A 20,336-nucleotide genomic window follows, 5' to 3' on the forward strand; every position below is an offset into this window, starting at 1 on the left:
GGTGTAGGGCTGGCAGAGCCCTGGGTGGCACAAGGCTGTCCCCCTTTGAGCATCCCACAGTGATGTGCTCCTTGCCCCCTGTAGATCATGAACATGAAGCCCTACGACCTGCGGCGCCGCCTCTACATCATCATGCGTGGTGAGGAGGGCCTGGACTATGGCGGCATTGCCAGGTGAGTGTGGGGCCACGTGTCTGCTGTGGGGCTGGGTGAGCCCCCCATGGCATGAAGCCTTCTGGTAACAGGGCTCAGGGTTCCTGGCCCTCTTCCAGTGCCTGCTCAGGGAGAGGAGGTGAGAACAGTGTGAGTTCTGGGAAGGCATTATTGCACTCCCTGATCCCTTGTACAGGGAGGGCTGGGGGTCCAGCAGCCCTCAGTGCGCTGTGATGGGCTGAGCTGCCTCCTCTCCCTCCAGGACAGGCACTGGTGTTTCTTCTTGAGACGGGCGGTGTGTGCCAGGGCAAATGTGGTGCTGCTGGCTTCCACCATCTACCCAGTGGATGGTGCCATGTGGCACTCTGCTGTGCCTCCAGCTGGAGGGACTGTCTGTTGTCCCCTGGCCATCCTGCCTTGGGTGTAAGGCTTAGTGGTGGGCTTGCACTGCCTCTTCTGCCCCAGAACCCGTGCTGCAGTGTGCTCCCCACCTCCTCCTTCCCAGTGATGCTGCTGCTGGCTGTGGGCAGGGCTCCTGCTGCCTGTGTCTCTCTGTGTCCTGCCAGTGGTTTTACCCTATGGTAGGTTACGTCATGCTGTTCTACCACAGGGTAGAACCACGGACGGGATGCCGGGGCTGCCTCTGCGTCCGAGGACTGCCAGTGGTGGGGGAGCAGAGTGAGGGCTGCGCCTGTTCTGCACTGCTTTGAGTGGGAAACTGGGGGGGGGGGGAGAGGGTTGTGGAGAAGGATAGCTGGTGTTTGTGGGCACTGTACATGTGTGCACAGGCACATGTGCACGTGTTTGACAGGCTGGTTTTTCCTTACTGATGTCTTCAGAGGCACTTTGCGGCTGGGTCCTGGGCTGCACAATACTCTCAGCAGGGCTCAGTGCCTGCCCTGCACCCCAAGGAGCTGGGCACTGTCTGTGCAGCCATGTTTCATGGGCACAGGGCTGTCCCCACTGCTGGGACAAAGCCTCCCATAGCAGACCCAGGTGCTGATGTCTGCTCACCACTTTTCCCTTCCTCTTGCCCAGGGAGTGGTTCTTCCTCCTGTCCCACGAGGTGCTCAACCCCATGTACTGCCTCTTCGAGTATGCCGGCAAGAACAACTACTGCCTGCAGATCAACCCCGCCTCCTCCATCAACCCTGACCACCTCACCTACTTCCGTTTCATCGGACGCTTCATCGCCATGGTAAGAGCCCGGGGCCGGGGAGCCCTGCTTGGCATAGTCACCTTTTCTGAGCACTTTCTTGCTCAGTGTGTGCCCAGAGGAAGAGTGGCCATAGCAGCATGAGGTGACGTGTTGCAGGGCTGGGGCTGGCCATGAGGCTGGGGTCACAGTTTCCTGGGGCTGTGCCTCCAGGCTATTGGCTGCCACCCGGTGCTATCAGCTCTGCAGCCCTGGGGCTGTTTTTAGCCCCAGCAGTGTGAGGTTTTCCAGCTGCCCCTGCCTGGCTCCTCCTGTTGTTCTCACCCTCCCCAGGGCCTGGTGGGCAAAGGGCTGCAGTGGTACCAGATGGGGCAGGGTCTGCCCAAAATGCTGCGCCCTGCCCTGCCCCACGCCTTGCAGGATCCCAATAAAACTCCAGACTATTACTCACCGCTGGGCTGTTCTAGACAAGCGTCTGCATTATTTTTGGCTGCCTTTGCCTTGGGGCTCCTGGAAGCCAGGGATTCAGGGAAGCCACGGCAGAACTCTGTTTAAACAAGTGCTCTTAATAGAGCTGCGACGGGAGATGGAGATGCAGTGGAATTCATGGTGGGGAGGGGAAGGGGTTGCGAGCCCCGTGCTGTGGGTCCAGCCGTGGTCTGCAAGGAGCCCATCCTGGTCCCTCTGATCCCCATCTCCGCACCCTTTAGGCTCTGTACCACGGGAAGTTCATTGACACCGGCTTCACGCTGCCCTTCTACAAGCGGATGCTGAACAAGCGGCCCACACTGAAGGACCTGGAATCCATTGATCCAGAGTTCTACAACTCCATCATCTGGACCAAGTGAGTGCCTTGCACTCGGGGATGGTGGGGAGGGAGGGTGGGTGCAGTGCTCCCCCTGTGACCTCTCACATCCCGGTGCCCTCTGCAGGGAGAACAGCCTGGAGGAGTGCGGCCTGGAGCTCTACTTCATCCAGGACATGGAGATCCTGGGCAAGGTGACCACCCATGAGCTGAAGGAGGGCGGTGAGAGCATCCGGGTGACAGAGGAGAACAAGGAGGAGTACATCATGTGAGTCTGGTCCTGATGCCACATTGGGCACTTGGCTTCAGGGCAGCACTGGGTGGGAGCGTGGGGCTGGGGATGTGGCCCCTCCTTGGCTACGTGGCTTTGAGAAGCCCGAGCTGGCGCAGCACTGCACTGCAGTCTGGCTGCCTGTGGTCTGGGCGGCTGCCAGGGCTCTCAGGGAAGAGGAGAGGGGAGAGAGGGTGCAACTCCTTGCCTCGCCCCATGCTGCTCACTGGCTTGTGTATTGCGGGGCTGCTGGGGCCACTGTGGTGCTGCTGGTGATTCCCTGATGGCGACTGCTCAATAATCAGAGCCCACTTCTGCTTGTGGGCTGTGGGAAGCAGTGGGAGGGAATCGTGGAATCCTGAAGGGTGAAAGATGGTGAGGAGAGCCCCGGTGCCACCCACGGACTCCTACCTGCCTTTGCAGGCTGCTGACAGACTGGAGGTTCACTCGGGGTGTGGAGGAGCAAACCAAGGCATTCCTGGATGGCTTCAACGAAGTGGTGCCACTCGAGTGGCTGCGGTACTTTGATGAGAAGGAGCTGGAGGTGAGCGGGCCCTGCCCCAGGCCGGCCATTGTGGTGCCCATGGGGTGTCTGAGCTCTGCTCAGCCTCGATCTCTTGATTTCACCTATTGGTTCAGAGATGTGCCCACCCAAGGCAGCAGGGGCTGCAGGGCTGCCTGTTGGGTCTCTTGGTGAGAACTTCTCATCGGAGGTGCAGAATTCCCTTGTACGCTTTTGTTGCTCAAGCTCATGCCTTGCACAGCCCCAAAAGACTCAGTGCTGTGATGTGTGAACACGGGGCTGTATTTCCATCCCCCTGACTGTCCTCCATCCCCAGCTGATGCTGTGCGGCATGCAGGAGATCGACATGAACGACTGGCAGAAGAACACCATCTACCGGCACTACACCAAGAACAGCAAACAGATCCAGTGGTTCTGGCAGGTGAGCCCCAGAGCCTTCATGTGCCACACTCAGGGCTGGGCGCTGCCTGAGGCTGTGGGGTGATGGGGATCCTCCTCCCTGTGCTTGCAGGTGGTGAAGGAGATGGACAATGAGAAGAGGATCCGCCTGCTGCAGTTTGTGACGGGGACGTGCCGTCTGCCTGTCGGGGGCTTCGCGGAGCTCATCGGTGTGTGACCACGCTAAGGTTGGGTGGGGAGGGGGATGATGGCCATGCCTGGCTTTGGTTGCTGGGGCCAAGTGTTCACATTCCCATTGTAGCAGGGCAGTGATACAGCTGCAGTGACATCTGAATAAGGCAGTGTGGTTGGTGCTGTGCTAAGACAAATTCCTTGGGCGTTAGCTGTGCCACTGCAGTTAACTTTGTCAGCCCAGTTTGTAGCCTCATTTTGAATGAGATTTTAGTGGGTTTTTTTGGGGCATCTTCATGGTAATGGTGACGGAGCACTGGAACAGGTTGCTCTGAGAGCTTGTAGTCTCCTTCTATGGAGATATTCAAGACCTGTCTGGATGCTGCCTGTGTGACCTATTGTGGGTAACCTGCTTTAGCAGGGTGTTGGACTGTATGATCCCTTGAGGTCCCTTCCAACCCCTGTGACTCTGTGTTTCTGTTTATTTAATTTTAATTTTTTGTGCTATGAAACCCCTTTTTTGGAAAACCATATTGTGGCATGACTCTGTGCCTGCCCTTTAATTTGCTGCTTTTTGGGGCCCCTAGCAGCCTGCCCAGTGTCTTCCTGGAACTGATGTGTACCAGCTAACTTAACCCGTTCGGTTATCCTTACTGCCATATCAGCCTTTTTCCAGCCCCCTGAAGCCTGTCCAGGGCCATTTGTTAAAAGCAGCCTCAGTGACTCAGACCTCCTGAGCCAGGTCCCTGCAGCGTGCAGGCAGACTGCTGGGTCCTGTGGCTCCACAGATGTGTGTTTCAGCACTCACTGCTGAACCACCTGCCTTGCACTCGGTGCTGTGTCACTGCGTGCTCTGGAAAACACTGTTCTGCTTTTCCTTTGGATACTCATCCTCTCTGTAGAGGGCTCAGAACAAGCTTTGAGTACAGCTCTGGGTTTGTTGCCCCCACGTGCTGTAGGATCATAGGGCTGAGTCACTCTGCTGGCTGTAGGGCCAGGTCAGAGTTCTTTTTCAGCTCCTGATCATGTAATGAGATCGGTTCTGCTCACCATTAACAGGCAGCAACGGGCCTCAGAAATTCTGCATCGATAAAGTTGGCAAAGAGACGTGGCTGCCTCGGAGCCATACATGGTGAGTGGCTGCTGTGTGGGGCACATGGTGGTGTCCCTGTGGGGCTGCGTGGGGCTCTGGCTGCCCGTACGCCTTTCTCCCTTGGGATGGAGCTGCTGGGGAGACCTGTGGGAGGGGAACCCTGTGGTGGGGAGCAGGGTGGCAGCAGTACTGGGCTCCCTGCCCTGCTCACAGCGCCCTGTCTCACCAGCTTTAACCGCTTGGATCTGCCTCCCTACAAGAGCTACGAACAGCTGAAGGAGAAGCTGCTGTATGCCATTGAGGAGACAGAAGGCTTTGGCCAGGAGTGATGGAGCCCTGCTGCTCTCTCAGCAGCTCCGGCGGTGCTCATAGCACTGCTGCCTGTGGGATGGTGCGGGCGGTGCTGATTCTGTTCTTATTCCTGTATGAGGTCTGCACTCACAGCTCCGGGGAAGCATCCACGTGTCCCTCCCAACCCAAACTGAAGTTGGGATGGGGAAGTGGGGGTGAAATCCCGTCCCTGCTCAGCCTGGGGCTGAGGAAGGGCCAAGCCCAGCCTCGTGCACACAGTGTGCACCACAGCTCCCGTCCCCTCGCTGGGATGCTGGGGGGATGTGGGTCCTGCATGGGGCTTTGGGCTGCGCTCCCTGTCCCAGCGGCTGCTCCATGTTAGTGGGGTTGTCCCTGTTTGTGGGAAATCACTGTGCACCTGGAAATGGACACAAACAGCTTCTGACTGATGCGCTGAAGCCAAACCCCAGTTGTTATTCAGTTTGTTTTGCCCCTCTCCCTGTAGCAGTACCCAGCCCTTCCCCCTGTGACACATGCCACCAATGGACTCCAGCCCTGACTTAACGAGCCAGGCTGGGGCTTTTCCCAGACTTAGATGTGAGATCTGGTTTAGGTGTAGGCTATTCCCCTCTAATTTTTTCAGCCTTCCTGTGGCGTTTCAGTAGATACATTGAGGATGAGAAGGGGCTCTTGCGCTGCCTCAGGTGCTCATAAAGGTATGTGTCTGGCCCCTATCCTGCTCCCAGCAAAGTACTGGGGTGCAGGCAGGGCTGGGCCTGGCACCAAGCTCCACCCTGCTACTGTGTTCTGAGTTGCCAGCGTGCAGTGCAGCCCTGTGCTGTTTGGTATTTAAAGCACGTGCTGGGAGCTGGTGCTCTGCAGCTTGTGTGAGGCTCTACCACCCCCATCCTGTGCTGTGCCAGGGCCTTCCAGAACTGTGATAAGGGCAGGATCAGGCCCTGCCTGTGGCCCTGTTGTAGCCAGGGTGAAGGGCCGTGGTGTCCTGGCAGTGGTTCTAGGACAGGGCCTTGGTGAGCAAGCGTTGGTGTGTGTATATCTGTACATAAATGAAATCGTGGATACAAAGCTCTGCAATAGCTTCTGACTGGTGACCGGAGCGTTTTGTACTGCACCATTCTGCCTCAGTGATGCCGATTTCTTGTGCAATAAAAGACAAGCAGCTGCCATGGTGCGTCCCTGGCTGGTGTCACAGTGCAGGGACAGCCCCCTGCCCCCCCCAGTGGATGAGGCTGGAGGTTGGGGTACCCTCCATGCCCCTATTTCAGGAGCAGGGACAGCTCTGCTCAGAGCTGTGGCCACTAGGTTGGTTTCTATGAATACATACATACATTCCATCTGTTTTTCTGTGCACACACGGAGGCGCCTTCCTTGCATTGGGGGTCTGGCTGGGTACAGCGGCTGTCTGCCTCCCCCAGCCTGTAATCATGCTTAGTTAAAAATGGCTCTGGGCTGGCTGGCTGGCCGTGGTTCTGTGGCTGCATGCCCGCAGCTGGGTGCCATGATGAACATGTCCCCTGTAATTAGTGGGCTGCAGCCAGGGCGGGAGGGGTGGGTATGGCTGGCACAGCACAGTGGCACCACCCTCACGGGGATGCGGTGCCACTGGGGCTTGGATGCTGTCATGCTGTGTGTGGTGCTGGGACACAATGCTGACAGCTGTGAGGCAGCAATGGAAATCAGGCACATGAGCACAGCATCCCTGGGAATTGCAGCTCTTGGTTTTTTAAAAAAAAAGCAAAAATCCAGCAGCAGAACTAAAGAAGGCTGCTATTCACAGCACCAGGGGCCAGCCAGCACCCCATAATTTTGCCATCGCTTTGCTTTTCAGCAGCACTTGCGATGGGTTATTATTTCTTTAACAGACTGTACTTGTGCCAGTATGGCACAGCCCACTCCCGAAATTCATTTGCTATGGGCCGGGCTGCATTGCTGTCTGTCAGCCCCAGGCACTGACACAGCCCAGCCCACCCTGGATGTATCCATACACCACATACAGCCAGACCACAGCACCCAGTCACAGCAACTCGCTCCTTGTGGCAGCTTCTGCCACTTTGAGTCCATTTGTACAGCCATGTCATAACAAATGCAGTGAGATTAAAAGCAGCCAAAGCCCAGAGCACTTATCACTACAAAGGAAAAGAACCCAGCAGCAAAGTGACTTAGTTTACAAGATTTTTTTAATTTACAAATAAAAAAACTACACATTTTACTTTTTCTCTTTTTTCTCCTCTTTCTTGACATCGCTCTTCTCCTTGTCTTTCTCCTTCTCATCTTTCCTCTCCTTTTTACTCTCTTCTTTTTCCTGTCCTTCCTTCTTCTCTGCATCCCTATTGGCAATCTTGTTATTGATGAGGTTGTGCAGGGCAACCACTGAGCGGATAAGAGAAGCCAGGTAAACAACCACCATCTGGTCATTGGTCTTCAGGTAAAAGGCCTTGACAAATTCCTGCAGGTTGACGTCCGGTAGCAGGTTGAAGACATCCTGAAGGTGGTAAATGATCTGGTGATTGATGGGGAGCTTGCCCATGGCTACTTTCTCGAGGTAGCTCCTGATGTCCAGAAGCTTGGAGTTCAGTCCCTTCAAGCCATGGACCTGATTTGTGATCCGCTGGGACAGGGTGCCCACCGTGGTGTCCTTGATGTCTCTGAAACATGCGTAACAAAGATTCCACATTAGAATGTTTGCTGTGTACTCATCAACAAGCTGTGCAAGCTGTGTGTATTCACTAAGAGGTCTTCCCTGTTTAGAAAGAACGGCAGTCGCAAGAAGGGGTGAAGCACAACTAAGCAGAACACTTGAAGTCAAAGAATGAGATCAAACTGATTTACATTACAAAGTGTGTCTAAAATAGGTCGTTGTATGCTTTTGTGCAGAAATGCTACCTCTGGAATAGTAGTAATGATGTTAGGGGATAGAAAGAAAGAAGCCAACGGGATTCCCAGCAGGTGAAAAGGCTGTGCAGCATGGATGGGGTGACTGCTCTTTTCCTGGCTGGCAAGCTTTGCCAGTTTGTCAGCTGCAGCTCCAGCAGCTGTGCTCCCACTCAGTCCTGCTCTGCAATGTATGCAGGGGCTGAGATGGTTCCAAACCATGATATTCCAAAGCTTTGAAACTATGACAGTGTAGCTATCATTATTCTATGGAGATTCAGTGGGCAGTTACACTTTTCACTAGCAATGACTGAACGTGCCAAGTAGGACTGCTAAGGGAACACACTTTTAGCACATAAGCAACATGTTTCACAAGCCCTGCATTTCCTCCAGGGAGCTGGCACTGGGAGATGCCAGATGGACCACGTTCCCTGCTGTGCAAGTCTCACAAGAAAGCTCTCATCTTAAAGGTGTTTACCGTAACAAGTGTTCAACACCAACTTCCTCTGCCTCCTCCGCTCCGATCTCACTAGTCACGTGCTCAAACGTCTTGGAGGTTGGAGTGCCATCCTTTGAGGTGCACAAACACAAAGAGACAGGGTTAGGCAGTGTGCACAGCTGACTACAGGTACAAAGAGACAGAGTGGCCAGTACAGATGGCTCACCCTCAAACAGAGGGGAGATGTGAATAGTGCCAAAGTGTGTAAGATGGACTGAGTCTTGTTTGCATGACAGAATCAGGAAGAGGCAATGGGACAAATTAGGGCAAAACAGTATTGGGACTGAAGCATACAGGCCCTCACCAGTGAATGCAACATCACCTCTGCAGAGGGCAGATGAGTGCCATGGGATGTATATCTTTGTGAACATACAGGCATCCTAACACTCATCTTTCAATGGAAACCCTTTCCCTAGGAAGGCACAGAAAAACCTTTAAGTGCTCACATCGTGAACTTCTTCAACTGAAATATAAGCTTCTGTGGGCAGTCCCAGGTCCTTTGGTTTCACATCAATAATCACCAACACCTTATGGAAAAAACAAAACAAACATAGAATACTAGGTTTTATTCAAGGACCCAAACAAAATACCTTCATGTTATACAGGCTGTGCAGAGCTGTTAACTCTGAGCACTGAAATAAGACATCTACAGCTGTTTAAAATACTTTGCAGTGAGTTTTTAAACAAGTTGTATCAACCATTACAAAGGTAGGGGCCAAAGATTCCCGGGTCCAGCATTTAGAGAAAGAAAAGCAAACAAAGCACAGTACTTACAGAGTTTGGACAGTATCTTTTCATCAGTTCATTGATAGCAATGTCATTCTTGTGCAGTTTAGGGCCTGTGTGGTACCAACCAACTATTCTTTCTCTAGCTGAGCAAAACCAGAAAGGATTCTAAATCAGAATTGTGTAGCAAGACAAAAACAAAAGTATTTGGGTGGGGACTGAATTAGCAAAGGAGCAATCTGATGCTTGTGGAAGATGAATGTAAGGCAGGGGAAAATGAATCAGAGGAGGCAAGACAATGACAGGCCAGCAATGAGAAAATACAGAAATAACTGTACTCCAAGGCTCTTAATTAAATGGGACTATTCCATATAATGCAGAAATTCAGGTAACAGCGATCTGTCAACTTGCAACTTCAACTGCAACCCTTTTTTGCAGGGTAAATCTGCACAGAAGTTATAGAAGAGAAACAAATGTAACTCTTTAGAAACAGCAGCATGTTTGAAATCGATCTAACTCTGAAGATACACAGCTGTCAGGAAATTAATAAGGTATTAATAAGGCACGAATGAATGCGTTAAGAACACAAACTACTTGCACAAATTAATCCATGGAAAACCACTACCAAAAGTGAAGCCGCATAAGGAATTATCATGGAGAGGCTTCTTACCTGGACACATCACTTCCTACTTAGCTATGAATGCACGTTCACAGGTGGACAAAGTAAAGTTTCTGGGTGTGTATCCATGACTGCAAAGCAACCTAAACTTACCGTTGACCTTCTTAAACATTCCATACATGTTCTCCAGATAGTCATGGTCTAGAAACCACACGGTATCATCCTTGTCGTCCTCATCAAAAGGTACTGCAAGTAAAACGTCAATATTTAAGGAACCAATTTTGTGACTAAAAGCATTTATAGAAACCCGTGTTTTATGACAGCTCTTAATTGGTTTCAACTGCTCTGCAATGTTACACAGCAAAGAGAAAACTACAGTGCAATTCTTCCTCCTAATTGCCAACAGTTTTAAAGCTGAGGAATAAAATGCAAAGCGTTCTGGAAGTTATCCTCGGTGGCCAACATCAAAGCGTCAGAGGGAAAGTCTCCCTTACACAACAGTAAGTGCACGGTATGAACACACATTTGATATGATAAACAGGATCCCAGCAGACTTTGCAGTTTGTTGATCAACAAAGAGCAAAAAGGAGCTTTCACCATAGGATGCATTTCATCAACGCTTTTACTGCCTGGTAGAACATAAAGAGGCACTCCAGGGAAGGAGCGGTTACCCCGGAGTAAAGGCAGTTATTTTATCAGTTGCACACAGGGACACACTGCTGGTTCTGAGAACAGACGGCTCTCAGCATTTTGATTTACAGCAATATTACAGCTTCAAAGTTGAAAGGCCGTCAGTAGTACCAAAAAAACCCACCCCAAAGCTCTTCTCAACTTAAAGGGAAAAAAAGATCCTCCAAAATTGGCAAAGAAAACCAGAAAAAAGTCATCCCATGGGAGAACTCCTTTCAACTGGGAAACTCCATAAATAAACAGAGAAACGTCTGCTTTGTCACTAGGGAGGAAATGATGTAACTAACACAAACGGGACAGTGAGAGCCGTGCATCCAAAAATTCCTTGTGATATCACATGGGAGTATGTAAGAGGAAATGGTTTCAAAGCCAACATGCTTAAAGGAAGAAGGAGCGCTTCAACTGGACTGAATCTGAGGGTGCCATGTTTCCATAAGCAGTAACAGCCACACGAGCACTGAGGTGTCCCACAAGCTGAGACATGAAGCGCTCAGCAGACGTCAGCACGTCCAATGCAGCAAAACATTCAGCAGTGCTTCGAGAAGTTTACACCTGCTGCTGGAGCTCGGCACATTGCACAACGCTGCAGGGAGGCTGGGGAGCAAAACAGGCTCCAATGGGGCACTTGTGTTTCACTGAGTCATAAAATGATGGGGGCTGGAAGAGAGCTCAGGAGATGGCCCAACCCAACCCCTCCTAAAGCAGAGCTTCTCTAGACTCTGATACAGGCTGATCTGTACAACAGGAGGATGTGTAACCCGGTGGGGCGGCTTAGGGACCAAACTTAGAGCACAGCCTTTAAATTATGTTGTAACCCAGCTCACCTGCAAAGCTGTTGGACACATCCAGGATCTTCTTCTGCCAGGAGCCCAGCAGCACGCCCACCACGCGCTTCTGGTTCCCAACCTTTCCTATTCTGAAGGGAAAAGGCCGTCAGTGCCCGCAGCGCAGCCCTGTACACACACACACACACGGCCCCGCACAGCCGGGCAGAAGAGAAGCAGGGTCACTGCGACTGCGGGTTGTTGCTTTTCTCTTACAGAGGTACCCGGTGCCCTCGGGACCCACCCTCGTTCTGCAGCGGCGCTGGGCGCGTGGCACGGCGCTGATGAGGGCAGTGCAATGCAATGCAATGCAATGCAATGCAAACTGGGGATACACGCAGCCCCTTCGGCCCGTTCCCGCAGGAGCGGCCGTCCATCAGCACAGCAGCTCTTTGCTCCTCGGCCCCGCTCTGCAGCTGATGCTCACCCCGCACCGTGCTCCATCCCCCCCCGCCCGCAGCTCCCCGCTCCGTCAGGCCCATGGCGGTTCCGCTGCCGCCCGTTGGGCCGTTTTCCTCCTCCCGATGCCGCCCCCCCGTACCCCGCTCCATTCCCCGCTCCCTCCTCCTCTCGGTCTCCACCCGAGCGACTCCCCGGCCCGGCCCGGCCCGGTCCGACCCCCCCCACCCCGCGGTCCGTCTCTGCGCGGCGCGGCCCGGGCCCGTGACTCAGCGCCGCGTCCCCGCCGTCCGGGTCCCACCTGTTGAAGTGATCGACGACGCTGAGCAGCACTAAGGGATGCACCACCACGCGGTCCACCGCCAGCTCCGGCATGGCGCCCCCCGCCCGGCCCGCTCCGGCCCCGCTCCGCCGTCAGCCCCGCGTCCCAGTCCCGCCGCAGGCCGCTCCCCGCCGCCAGGCCCCGCTCCCAGCCTGCCCCGCGGCGGGGCGGGGCCGGGCCGCCATCTTGAAAAGGTCGTTGTGGGCGGGGCCCGCTCGGAGCGGACGCCGCCATCTTGGGGAGGTGCGAGACCGGCGGGCGGGCGCCATCTTGGGGAAGTGACCTCGCTGCAGCGTGAGGTGAGGGGCGGGACCGGGGGGAGGGAGCGGGGCGGGGCGAGGGGTCCGTGTTGGGGCGGCTCTGAGGGGGGATGTGAGGGGGGATGTGAGGGAGCTGGGGGGGCTTTAGGGCCGTTTCTTGGCGGTGCGGTCGCGGAGCGCTTCGGCCGCGCGGACTCGTGGCGGCGCCGCGTGAAATGGCGGGAGCGGCGTGAGGTGCGACGGGCTCCGGGCCCGCCCAGAGCAGCTGCTTTATTGGGACCCATCGGAGCTGCCAGGCGGGAGCTGCCCGCAGTGTGTTATGTTGTGTTGTATTGTGTTGTGTTGTGTCATGCCGTGCCGTGCCGTGCTGTGCCGTGCCGTGCCGGCCGTTTCCCGCTGCTGGAGGACCGTTCGTGCCCGTCCCGGTGCCGCCTCGCGGTGCAGCGCCCGCCGCAGGTCGGCACGGCCTCGTGTCAGCTCCGCCCCGAGCAAAGTTCGGCCGCACGTTGGACGCTGAGGAAGCGCCTGAAGGCGGCTCTGATCAACGATCAACACGCTGATCTACACGCTGTGCACACGCGCTTATATTGGCCGCGTTTCCCCGCTCTGCCCATGTGGCACCATTACGGGTTAGGCCCCGTTCAGAGTTAGGCCCTGCTCAGGGTTAGGCCCCGCTCTGTGCATCCCGTGCTGCCGTTCCCCGTCCCTCAGCCCCACGCTCCCCCTGGTGGCCCCGCTCTGTCGTTACGCTCCCGCTGTTGAGCTCGATGCTGTCGGTGCGGAATCGCGGCCCGGTTCCTTCCAGCAGAGGGAGAGCTGTGACCGCGGAACTCAACCCGCCGTCCTTCCTGCAGCGTGTTTTATCAATAGACGTCTAAAACTCAATGTTCAAATTAACTAGTTCAATAAGTAATTTAGCCCATTGATTTTTGGGCATATCCTAAGTGCCATTACAAGCTACGGATATTTTAAATGCCATTACCTAATAAAAGGTGCTTAAAACATTCCTTCTATTGATTTTATTACTGCTTTATTTTGCTGTCTTGGTTTAAAATCATTTTAACCGCTCTGTAATCAAGAAGAAATATATCGTTGGTGAAATACAGTCAATTTCCTAAAAACCTTTGACATCGTTAAATAAGGAGTTAGTTGTTAAATCATGTCAGGCAGTAACCGAGGGACAGAAGGGATGGAACGTTTGGAGGTGGGGCTGCTCTGACCTGTGCCACTGACTGTATGTGACAGTCGCACTTCAGTTCTGGTCTTGATTCTTACACCAGTCAGAAGAGATTTAAATTCTCAGCCTGCCAGGAAGGTTGTTGAAGGATACGGGAGGACGATCTAGAGACAATTAAGGGCCGTTGCAATGACCTGCTGGGACTTTCTGTTCAAATTACTCTCTAACTTAGCGCCTTTGAGGTTTCATTTGCTGGATTGTATTGCTGGTAGTTTAGTGTATTGATGTTATACACAAAAGGAGTAAATTGAGTCTGCTCGTAGGGATTTCAGTTACTTCCTTTCCCAGCTCTTTTGACTTGAGAAGATTATCAGTGTTATTGAGCTAATCAGCTGGTAGATGGAGGCTGGGAATACGGGCAATATGTTGCTTAACTAAAGAATTGAGGAGTAAGTAATGAATGTTGGTGCTCAATAAAAACCAGCTAATGAGTAGATTGCATTGATGCTCGATGTAATTTAACTGCAGTGAGGCAAACATCAATTGATTGCTGATCTGGAGTTCCAAGTTCCGAGAGGTTCTGCTGTCAGCAGGTTCCTGGTGGCTGCTCCTGGAATGGGACGAGTCATCACGCCGCCCTTGTTGGGCTTTTTTCCTCCTTTCAAATAGAGCTTCTCAGAAGTTTAAGGGAAAATAAATTGTCAAAAAATACTTCAAAAGTAAAATCAAAGGACCTTAATAACCACAAGGGAAATGTCAGTGAAACTTTGTGCTGCTGGTGGAGGTGGAGCTGTGCCGTGTTTCAGCAGCCGTCCCACCATAGCTTGTGTAAGTGACTGCATTTAAAAAGGAAGTTAATTGGTCAAAAATCTCGACCAATTCAGAGTTCATTCATTTTACCTTTGCTCTCTTCCTTCTGGTTTGCAAGATGTTGCTGGCGTTCCCTAAGTGCAGGTCTATGCTTATTGGTGACACAGGACATCTCTGTTGGCTTTTCTAAGCTGTGACGTGTTTCTTCAGAACATGCTTTTTAATTCAGTGAAATGTCACGTTTGGGCCGAGGTGCTCGTTAGCACAGGGGCAGATTGGCACATCCTCTGGGCAGCAGTCAGCCATGGCTCCATGCAGTCCCTGCTTGCCAGCTGCTTTTCTAATTTGACTAATGCTGTCTTAACAGAGCCCCAGTAACGAGGCTGCGGGACACTTGTAGTGGCCTTATCTCTCTCCTGCTCCTTCCCACCTGCAGCTATTGGTGCTGAAGGGCACTGTGAATTTGTAACAGCCAGGAATAAAAATAAATGGAGATGACTGCTGTAGAACCACAGAAGTGCCTGATGACCACATATAGGCGGGGGAAGGCATGTGTTTATAGAATACATTCGCTTTGTGTTTCTAGGTGTTCTTTCCAGCTGTGAGAGTTAAAAACACTACTGTGCTTTAAATGAAAATAGCAGCATGCTGCAGTGAACCGCAGCTCATCAGGCCCAGGAGTGAAGCCTTGGATGGCTGTGCCATAGCTCACGCGCTCCCGACTCGCTGTCTGCTTTGTGTGTTTTTCCAGCTGGTCTGGGAAGGACCAGGCACTGCTGCTGCTCCGTCAGCCTCTCCCGGGGAAGAGGGTTTGGTCGCTGAGCCTTCCCCATGCAGAGGGTTCTGCATAGCTAAAGGGCACAGTGCAGCTGGGGGCCGTGGGAGGCCGGGCCGTGGCGCAGGGAGCAGGGTGAGCTGTGCAGGGGGCAGCGACGCTTCTGGCCAACCTGCTTTTCCTCGGCAGCTTTCCAGCGCCTGCTGGTGGTAAGGGACATCCTTGGGACTGCGGCTACCAGGGATCCTCCCAGCCAGGAACTACTGGTGCCTGATGCTCTGTGTCCTCTTAAATGACGCTTCCTAATGCGTGCCTTTAATTCTGGCTTTGTTTGGTTGTAAAGAAAATCCCAGTGTTGTTTGCTGTAGACAGAGGAATGGGGTGGGGGGGGGGAAGGCAGTGCATCCACGAGAATGTATTTTCATCGAGATGCCATTTAAAATCCAATCGAGAAGTGAAGCTTTCTTTAGACTCATCAATAGGTTGCTGCATAATGTCTTTATGCTACCAGCTCAAACAGGAAATATGTATTTCCTTACTAGTTTAGCTTTGTCCAAATCACTGTGGTTTCCTGCAAAGATTTCCTTGACCAGGCTGTGTTGTGAAGTGTTTTCGGAGGAATGTAATGGGTAATGCAAGCCATGGAAAGAAAACAGAAAACTGACACAATATTATCAGTTTAATTTACTTTGGTTAAACTGTAATTCAATGAAATGCTGATGCTGTGAGCTCAGCACATGGTGCCATGGAGTGTGGGCTTACCCAAACTTCAAAAGAAGAATCAGCTTATTCTGAAGATCTCCAAATCAGAGCAGTGACCATTTATTCCAAGAGTCTGTTCTAGAGCCAAATTTCTTAAAGTAAGCTTTTAATCCGTGATGGTAAATTGATCTGTGCAGTTCTTTGCCATCTGATCTTTGAAGCTTTGTGTTGCAGTCATTCATTTGGTTCTTTGTGGAACCTCTGCAAAAGTACATCTAGAAGGAACACTTGTGCTGCTTACAGCAGTTGGGTCAGCTGCAAATATCGCAGTAGTTGCTGTTGGTGAATTTAAGACCTTTTGGCCATACCTGTGGGTTGCCCAATAATAATCCCGTCCTTCCACAAACAGCATCACGGTGGGATTTTGGCCAGTTACTTTTCCATGTAGAATTGGCACTTCCTCCAGGTAAACTGCTTGTAGAAGAATTGTTGACACCTAATGTAAATTTGAGGGGAAAATCCTTCAGGTGTGACGCTGTGCACTTAGAGTTTTTGTGGTTGTGTCCAGTAGTCAGAGGGTACAGAAATGCCTGGGATCTTTTTAATGACTAAACCACTGACTCTGATTCTTGTATTTCAATTCAGCGGTTTCAGTGCCTGCTTTATTCTGCTACTTTTTCTAAAAACGTGGGTTATTTTTAATTGTGGAAACAAATAGTTAAAAAAATGCAGAACAGGTTCCAGTCGTGCTCATTTTTCCACACCTTGAGGACCAGCAAATTCTTTAATATGAGATTTTATTTGTACAAAGCAAAACTTCAAAACCACTCAAAAGCTTTCTTATTAACTGCTGTCAGTCCTTTGATTTACAAGGGCAATAAAGATCTGGAGGGGGCACATTTATCATGGCGCTCAGCACACCAGGAGCCATTTTCTCAAGCGGTAAAGCCAAGTGATAAAATGAGTTCTTTTGTTCTATAACCAAGACACATTCCCTATTTTTAAAAATGTGTGGTGGACTTCTTGGCTTGTAGTTTGGCTGCGTTCCTCCAGCGCTCCATTTATAAATAATGAAAAATTGCTAACATGCAGATGCTGATGATGCATCTGGAAAAAACAGACTTTCTGAAAGAAACTTGCTTTTAACTTAGGTTTATTTGCCAACTCTTTTTCCAGTGCAAACTCTTGTATGGTTTATTTTTTCACAGCACTTTTTTAGCGTAGCATTGTTTTTTGTTTTTAAACTGATGGGATGATATGGCTCTGCAAAGCTTGCAGAATTGTGATCAGGAAGGGATTACGAGTCCTCTCCTTACAATAGCGAGCCATGCTCAGTATGTGGTGCTATTCTGTGAGTTTTTGTTATTTCATCTGTTTCTAAACTTGTTTGGCGGACTTTTGGAAGGCTGTTCTTTAATGAAAGCAGATAGGGGGGAAATGCTCTTGTTTATAAAAAAAAAAAAATAAATCAAAAATCGTTGTATGGATATTTCATCCATGGACACAGCTGTGTGGGAGGAATGCCTTGCACAAGTAAATGGGAGCAAGGGCTCAGAGTCTGACTGTGTATACATGTAAATGAAGCCAGTTCTGTTTGTTCCACATAAGTGCTGCCGTCTCTGGTCTCTTCCAGGAGATGTGAGAAGTACGGCTGGATCCTGGGCAGGTGACTGGTGAAAGTTGTGCTCAGCTGTGCAGTGCTGTTGCGCAGCATCTTCAAAACAAGTGTAGAAGAACAGGTTTACAAAAAGAACTTTTTAATGTAACTTTAAGAAACAATTAGAAACATAATTCTAATTCTTAGCTTAAAACTACGTGAGGTTTTGTTTGATGCTTTGGCTTCAGTCGAGCTGCTGTCAGAACATATAAGAATGAGTCTGGAAAAAAAGACTGCAGCATTAAACCTTGTTTGTATTTAACAGCACCACTGTGATGCCCATACAGCTGCAGTACTGCAGCAGAACCCATTTGTCCCCAGGTATACAGGGTGTGATGGATGGGCTTGCAAGGAATTTTGGACAATAGTTGTTTCTTTGGTTTTATTCGCAGTTCCCTCTGTAGACAGACTTTAAGAAAAACCACCTGTAACCAGGTTGGATGGGACTCTGAGCAGCCAGGCCTAGTATTAGATATGGAGATCAGTAGCCCTGCTTGTGATGGGGGCTTGGAGCTTGATGGTCCTCAATGTTCCTTCCAACCCCAAGCCATTCTATGATTCTGTGATCCAACGTGAAGTCTTTGTGTGCTAAGTGTGTGTGGGACAACTCTTCACTGCATTCTACAATAAATAGTGTGGAAGTAGCAATTGTATTATGATGTTGCTCCAGTTTATATGCCCCTGAAGGCATATCACTAAGAAACTGAAGTCAGTGTTTCTTGGTGGCTGACTTAACATGGTGCCTTATCCAGGAGGAGGCAGCTATATTACAGCAATGACCCCACCACAAGTGCTGTACTAACGTATAGGAGAAGGTGGCTTTGGCTGATCTATCATAGCAATCTGTAGCAGAGGGATCTGCTGTAATTTTATGTTGGTACTTGAAATTTAGCAAGAGCAGGCTTTGTCAAGGAGGCACACCTTCACGTATAGCTGTGTATGTTACTTCTGATGCCTGCTGCATTGTAAAGCCTTTAGTCTCTGGTATCGAAAGTTAGAAATTATAAGGTTTCATGGTTGCTTTTATTTTTTTTTTTAAACCCTGGGGCCTCTTTATGCTGTAGTGTCTTGAAAGATCCTAAAGCTCTGGAAAAAAACCTGAAATACTTTTTATTTTATGAAGCAGTTTTGGGGTCAGTTTTTCTAAAATGAATGCTTTTATGTTGGATAGTTTAAAGACCATCTGTTAACTGAAACCAACCGTAAGTGAAGTTGCAGTTATGTTTCCTATTAGTCTTGTATCTTTCCTATTAGTCATGTATGAAAGAATACAGAGACATCCAACAGAACTCCAAACAAAAATTGCAAAAGCAGATGTTGAAACTGTTGGCCTGTTGGTTTCCTTTTACAGGAGCAAGTAATTATTAATGAGTCACAAAAAGAAGACTAGTTTTGTGAGGCTGCGATCTGGAATTGCGGGGAAGGTGTGTTTCTGCTTATTGTACAATGCAGTTGAACACTGGAGTGTTTTACTTGGAGAAACTGAAGAGGGTTTAGAAAAAAATAGATGCGTGGCTGTTATGTCTGGAAGCGCACAATAAAAGATAAAATAGCAAATTTAAACTAGGTGTGCACTTCTGGTCTCTCAGGGCTCATTTATTATGTTGTCATGGTGAGCAACAAATAAAGAAAAAGTAAAATAAAAAGGCTGTTCCTTGGGTAGTTGTGACTTATTGGTAGTTACCTTTTACAAGAGTTCCATGCTGACTTAAGTAAAGATCTCTGAGGAAAAAAAACAACAAACTTCATTTTTCGAATACGTTGAGCTAAGAGCTTACAGCCTTCCACGACACCGCCACAATGATTATTAGTGTGCACTGCTGGGAGAATAACACTCGCTGCTGTTTAACAGCAGTGTCGTTCCATAGCATTTCTAGAAGTCGGTAGGAAAACGAGAGGCAGAACAGAGCTGAAGTGGAATTAAAACGGTCCATTCTGAAGCTGGGATATTTTCATCATTACTCCTCTAAGAAGGAAGAATTAACGTGCACTGTATATGCAGTTCTGTGCAATGTGTATATGTTATAATGATCAGCAGCCAGAAGAGTGAAGAGTTCTGCAGAAGGGGGGCTCTTGAATGAAAAGCTGTAGTCCAGTATAGTGAGGGAAAGCATTGCACAAGGTGGCATAAAATCACTGAATGGCAGCATCGTAGATTGTTTATCTAACCAATAAGCTCATTGCCTTCCATTTAAAAAACAACAACAAACAAAACAAGAGAAAAAACCCCAAACCCAAATTCCTAAAAACCCTTTACTGCTGCTGCATCGTGGAGACAATGACTCAGATGTTCTTTTCATATTAAAGCATTGCACGCTATCTTTGTTGATGTGACGTGCTCAAGGTTTTATTAAAGATTACTTTCTTGGCTTATGGAAAAATGTTGTTCTAGCTCATCCATTCTCAGATTCTGGTGATAGTCCTTTTAATTTCCCTTTGCTCTTATTGGATTCTGGAAAAGGTTAATTAGTTATCCACTGAGCTTTTGATAGAAGCAGATTTTTTTTTTTAGAATATAATATTAAGAAATGTTCTTCTGGGGTATGAAGGTAACACCACGAGGGGGTACTAGAATTTTATCAAATTTGTCTTGGTAAGTCGCTTTATTAAGGTGAAGTGATTGCAGCCCGCAGAGTTAATTTTAATATGCTAATATACCACAGCAAGTTGGGAACTTAACTAAAATGACACAATTAATTTTAATTTATAGAAGGTAGAGAAGCTTAGTAAGGTCATCTGTATGTTACAGTAGGATTGCACAGAGGCTTGCCAGATTTCAATGGAGTTCTCTTAGAAGCAGCGTTAGGCAGTGGCTGTTCGCATGGCACTGAGTTTTGCACAAGGAACTCAGCAGTGTAAACTGCTTTGCTCTTGTGTAAGGAGAATAATCCTTTATGCTCTGAATGTAGAAAGCTAATGTCAGTTATGTGTGTGTTTTAATGGTTTTAACACCCATTTGAAGCTGTATGTTTATTGTGACTTTAAGGGGTTTTTCTTGTTGCAGTGGAAGAATACACCATCTGGTATTCTTCCTTTGGTGCAAGAATTACTCGCGATGGAACCTTTCCATAAAATAATGTGACATGTTTTTGGATGTGCCGGGGTGGGAGTTGTTTATGTAGT

At 49.9% G+C, this 20,336-nt stretch overlaps 2 protein-coding genes across 8 annotated transcripts in view; one reads left to right on the plus strand and one right to left on the minus strand.

Moving 5' to 3' along the window:
* The window catches only part of WWP2 (WW domain containing E3 ubiquitin protein ligase 2), a 31,462-nt gene extending 25,416 nt beyond the window's left edge, over positions 1-6,046 (plus strand). For 6 of the 7 annotated variants that reach the window (XM_015874247.1, XM_015874245.2, XM_015874243.1 and 3 more), the window contains 9 exons: positions 85-173; positions 1,191-1,350; positions 2,019-2,152; positions 2,241-2,381; positions 2,808-2,928; positions 3,224-3,328; positions 3,419-3,515; positions 4,537-4,609; positions 4,800-5,181. In XM_015874247.1, the coding sequence (XP_015729733.1) occupies positions 85-173; positions 1,191-1,350; positions 2,019-2,152; positions 2,241-2,381; positions 2,808-2,928; positions 3,224-3,328; positions 3,419-3,515; positions 4,537-4,609; positions 4,800-4,899 (1,020 nt within the window). In that variant the 3' untranslated portion in view covers positions 4,900-5,181. Of the gene's footprint in view, positions 1-84; positions 174-1,190; positions 1,351-2,018; positions 2,153-2,240; positions 2,382-2,807; positions 2,929-3,223; positions 3,329-3,418; positions 3,516-4,536; positions 4,610-4,799 lie in introns of all 7 variants that reach the window. The other variant, XM_015874250.2, reaches the window with a different exon arrangement.
* A 995-nt stretch (positions 6,047-7,041) lies between these two features.
* On the minus strand, positions 7,042-11,970 carry PSMD7 (proteasome 26S subunit, non-ATPase 7). Its single transcript, XM_015874308.1, has 7 exons — positions 11,812-11,970; positions 11,112-11,203; positions 9,751-9,843; positions 9,027-9,124; positions 8,699-8,779; positions 8,232-8,323; positions 7,042-7,527 (listed from the first exon to the last, which is right to left on the minus strand). Exons 1-7 carry the CDS (start codon positions 11,883-11,885, stop codon positions 7,089-7,091), a joined length of 969 nt encoding a protein of 322 aa, XP_015729794.1. The 5' UTR covers positions 11,886-11,970; the 3' UTR covers positions 7,042-7,088.
* Between the last annotated feature and the right edge of the window lie 8,366 nt (positions 11,971-20,336).

This window comes from Coturnix japonica, chromosome 11 (assembly GCF_001577835.2).
Source record: "Coturnix japonica isolate 7356 chromosome 11, Coturnix japonica 2.1, whole genome shotgun sequence".
In the NCBI taxonomy this organism is placed as follows: Eukaryota; Metazoa; Chordata; class Aves; order Galliformes; family Phasianidae; genus Coturnix; species Coturnix japonica.

Excerpts from the sequence above, each read along its gene's own strand:
- PSMD7 (XM_015874308.1), bottom strand. The coding sequence starts at position 11,885 with ATGCCGGAGCTGGCGGTGGACCGCGTGGTGGTGCATCCCTTAGTGCTG. Across the intron at positions 9,125-9,750 it reads AATGTTTAAGAAGGTCAACG|CTAGAGAAAGAATAGTTGGT; the intron begins GTAAGTTTAGGT and ends GGTTTTGCTCAG. Across the intron at positions 7,528-8,231 it reads GGTGTTGAACACTTGTTACG|AGACATCAAGGACACCACGG; the intron begins GTAAACACCTTT and ends CGCATGTTTCAG.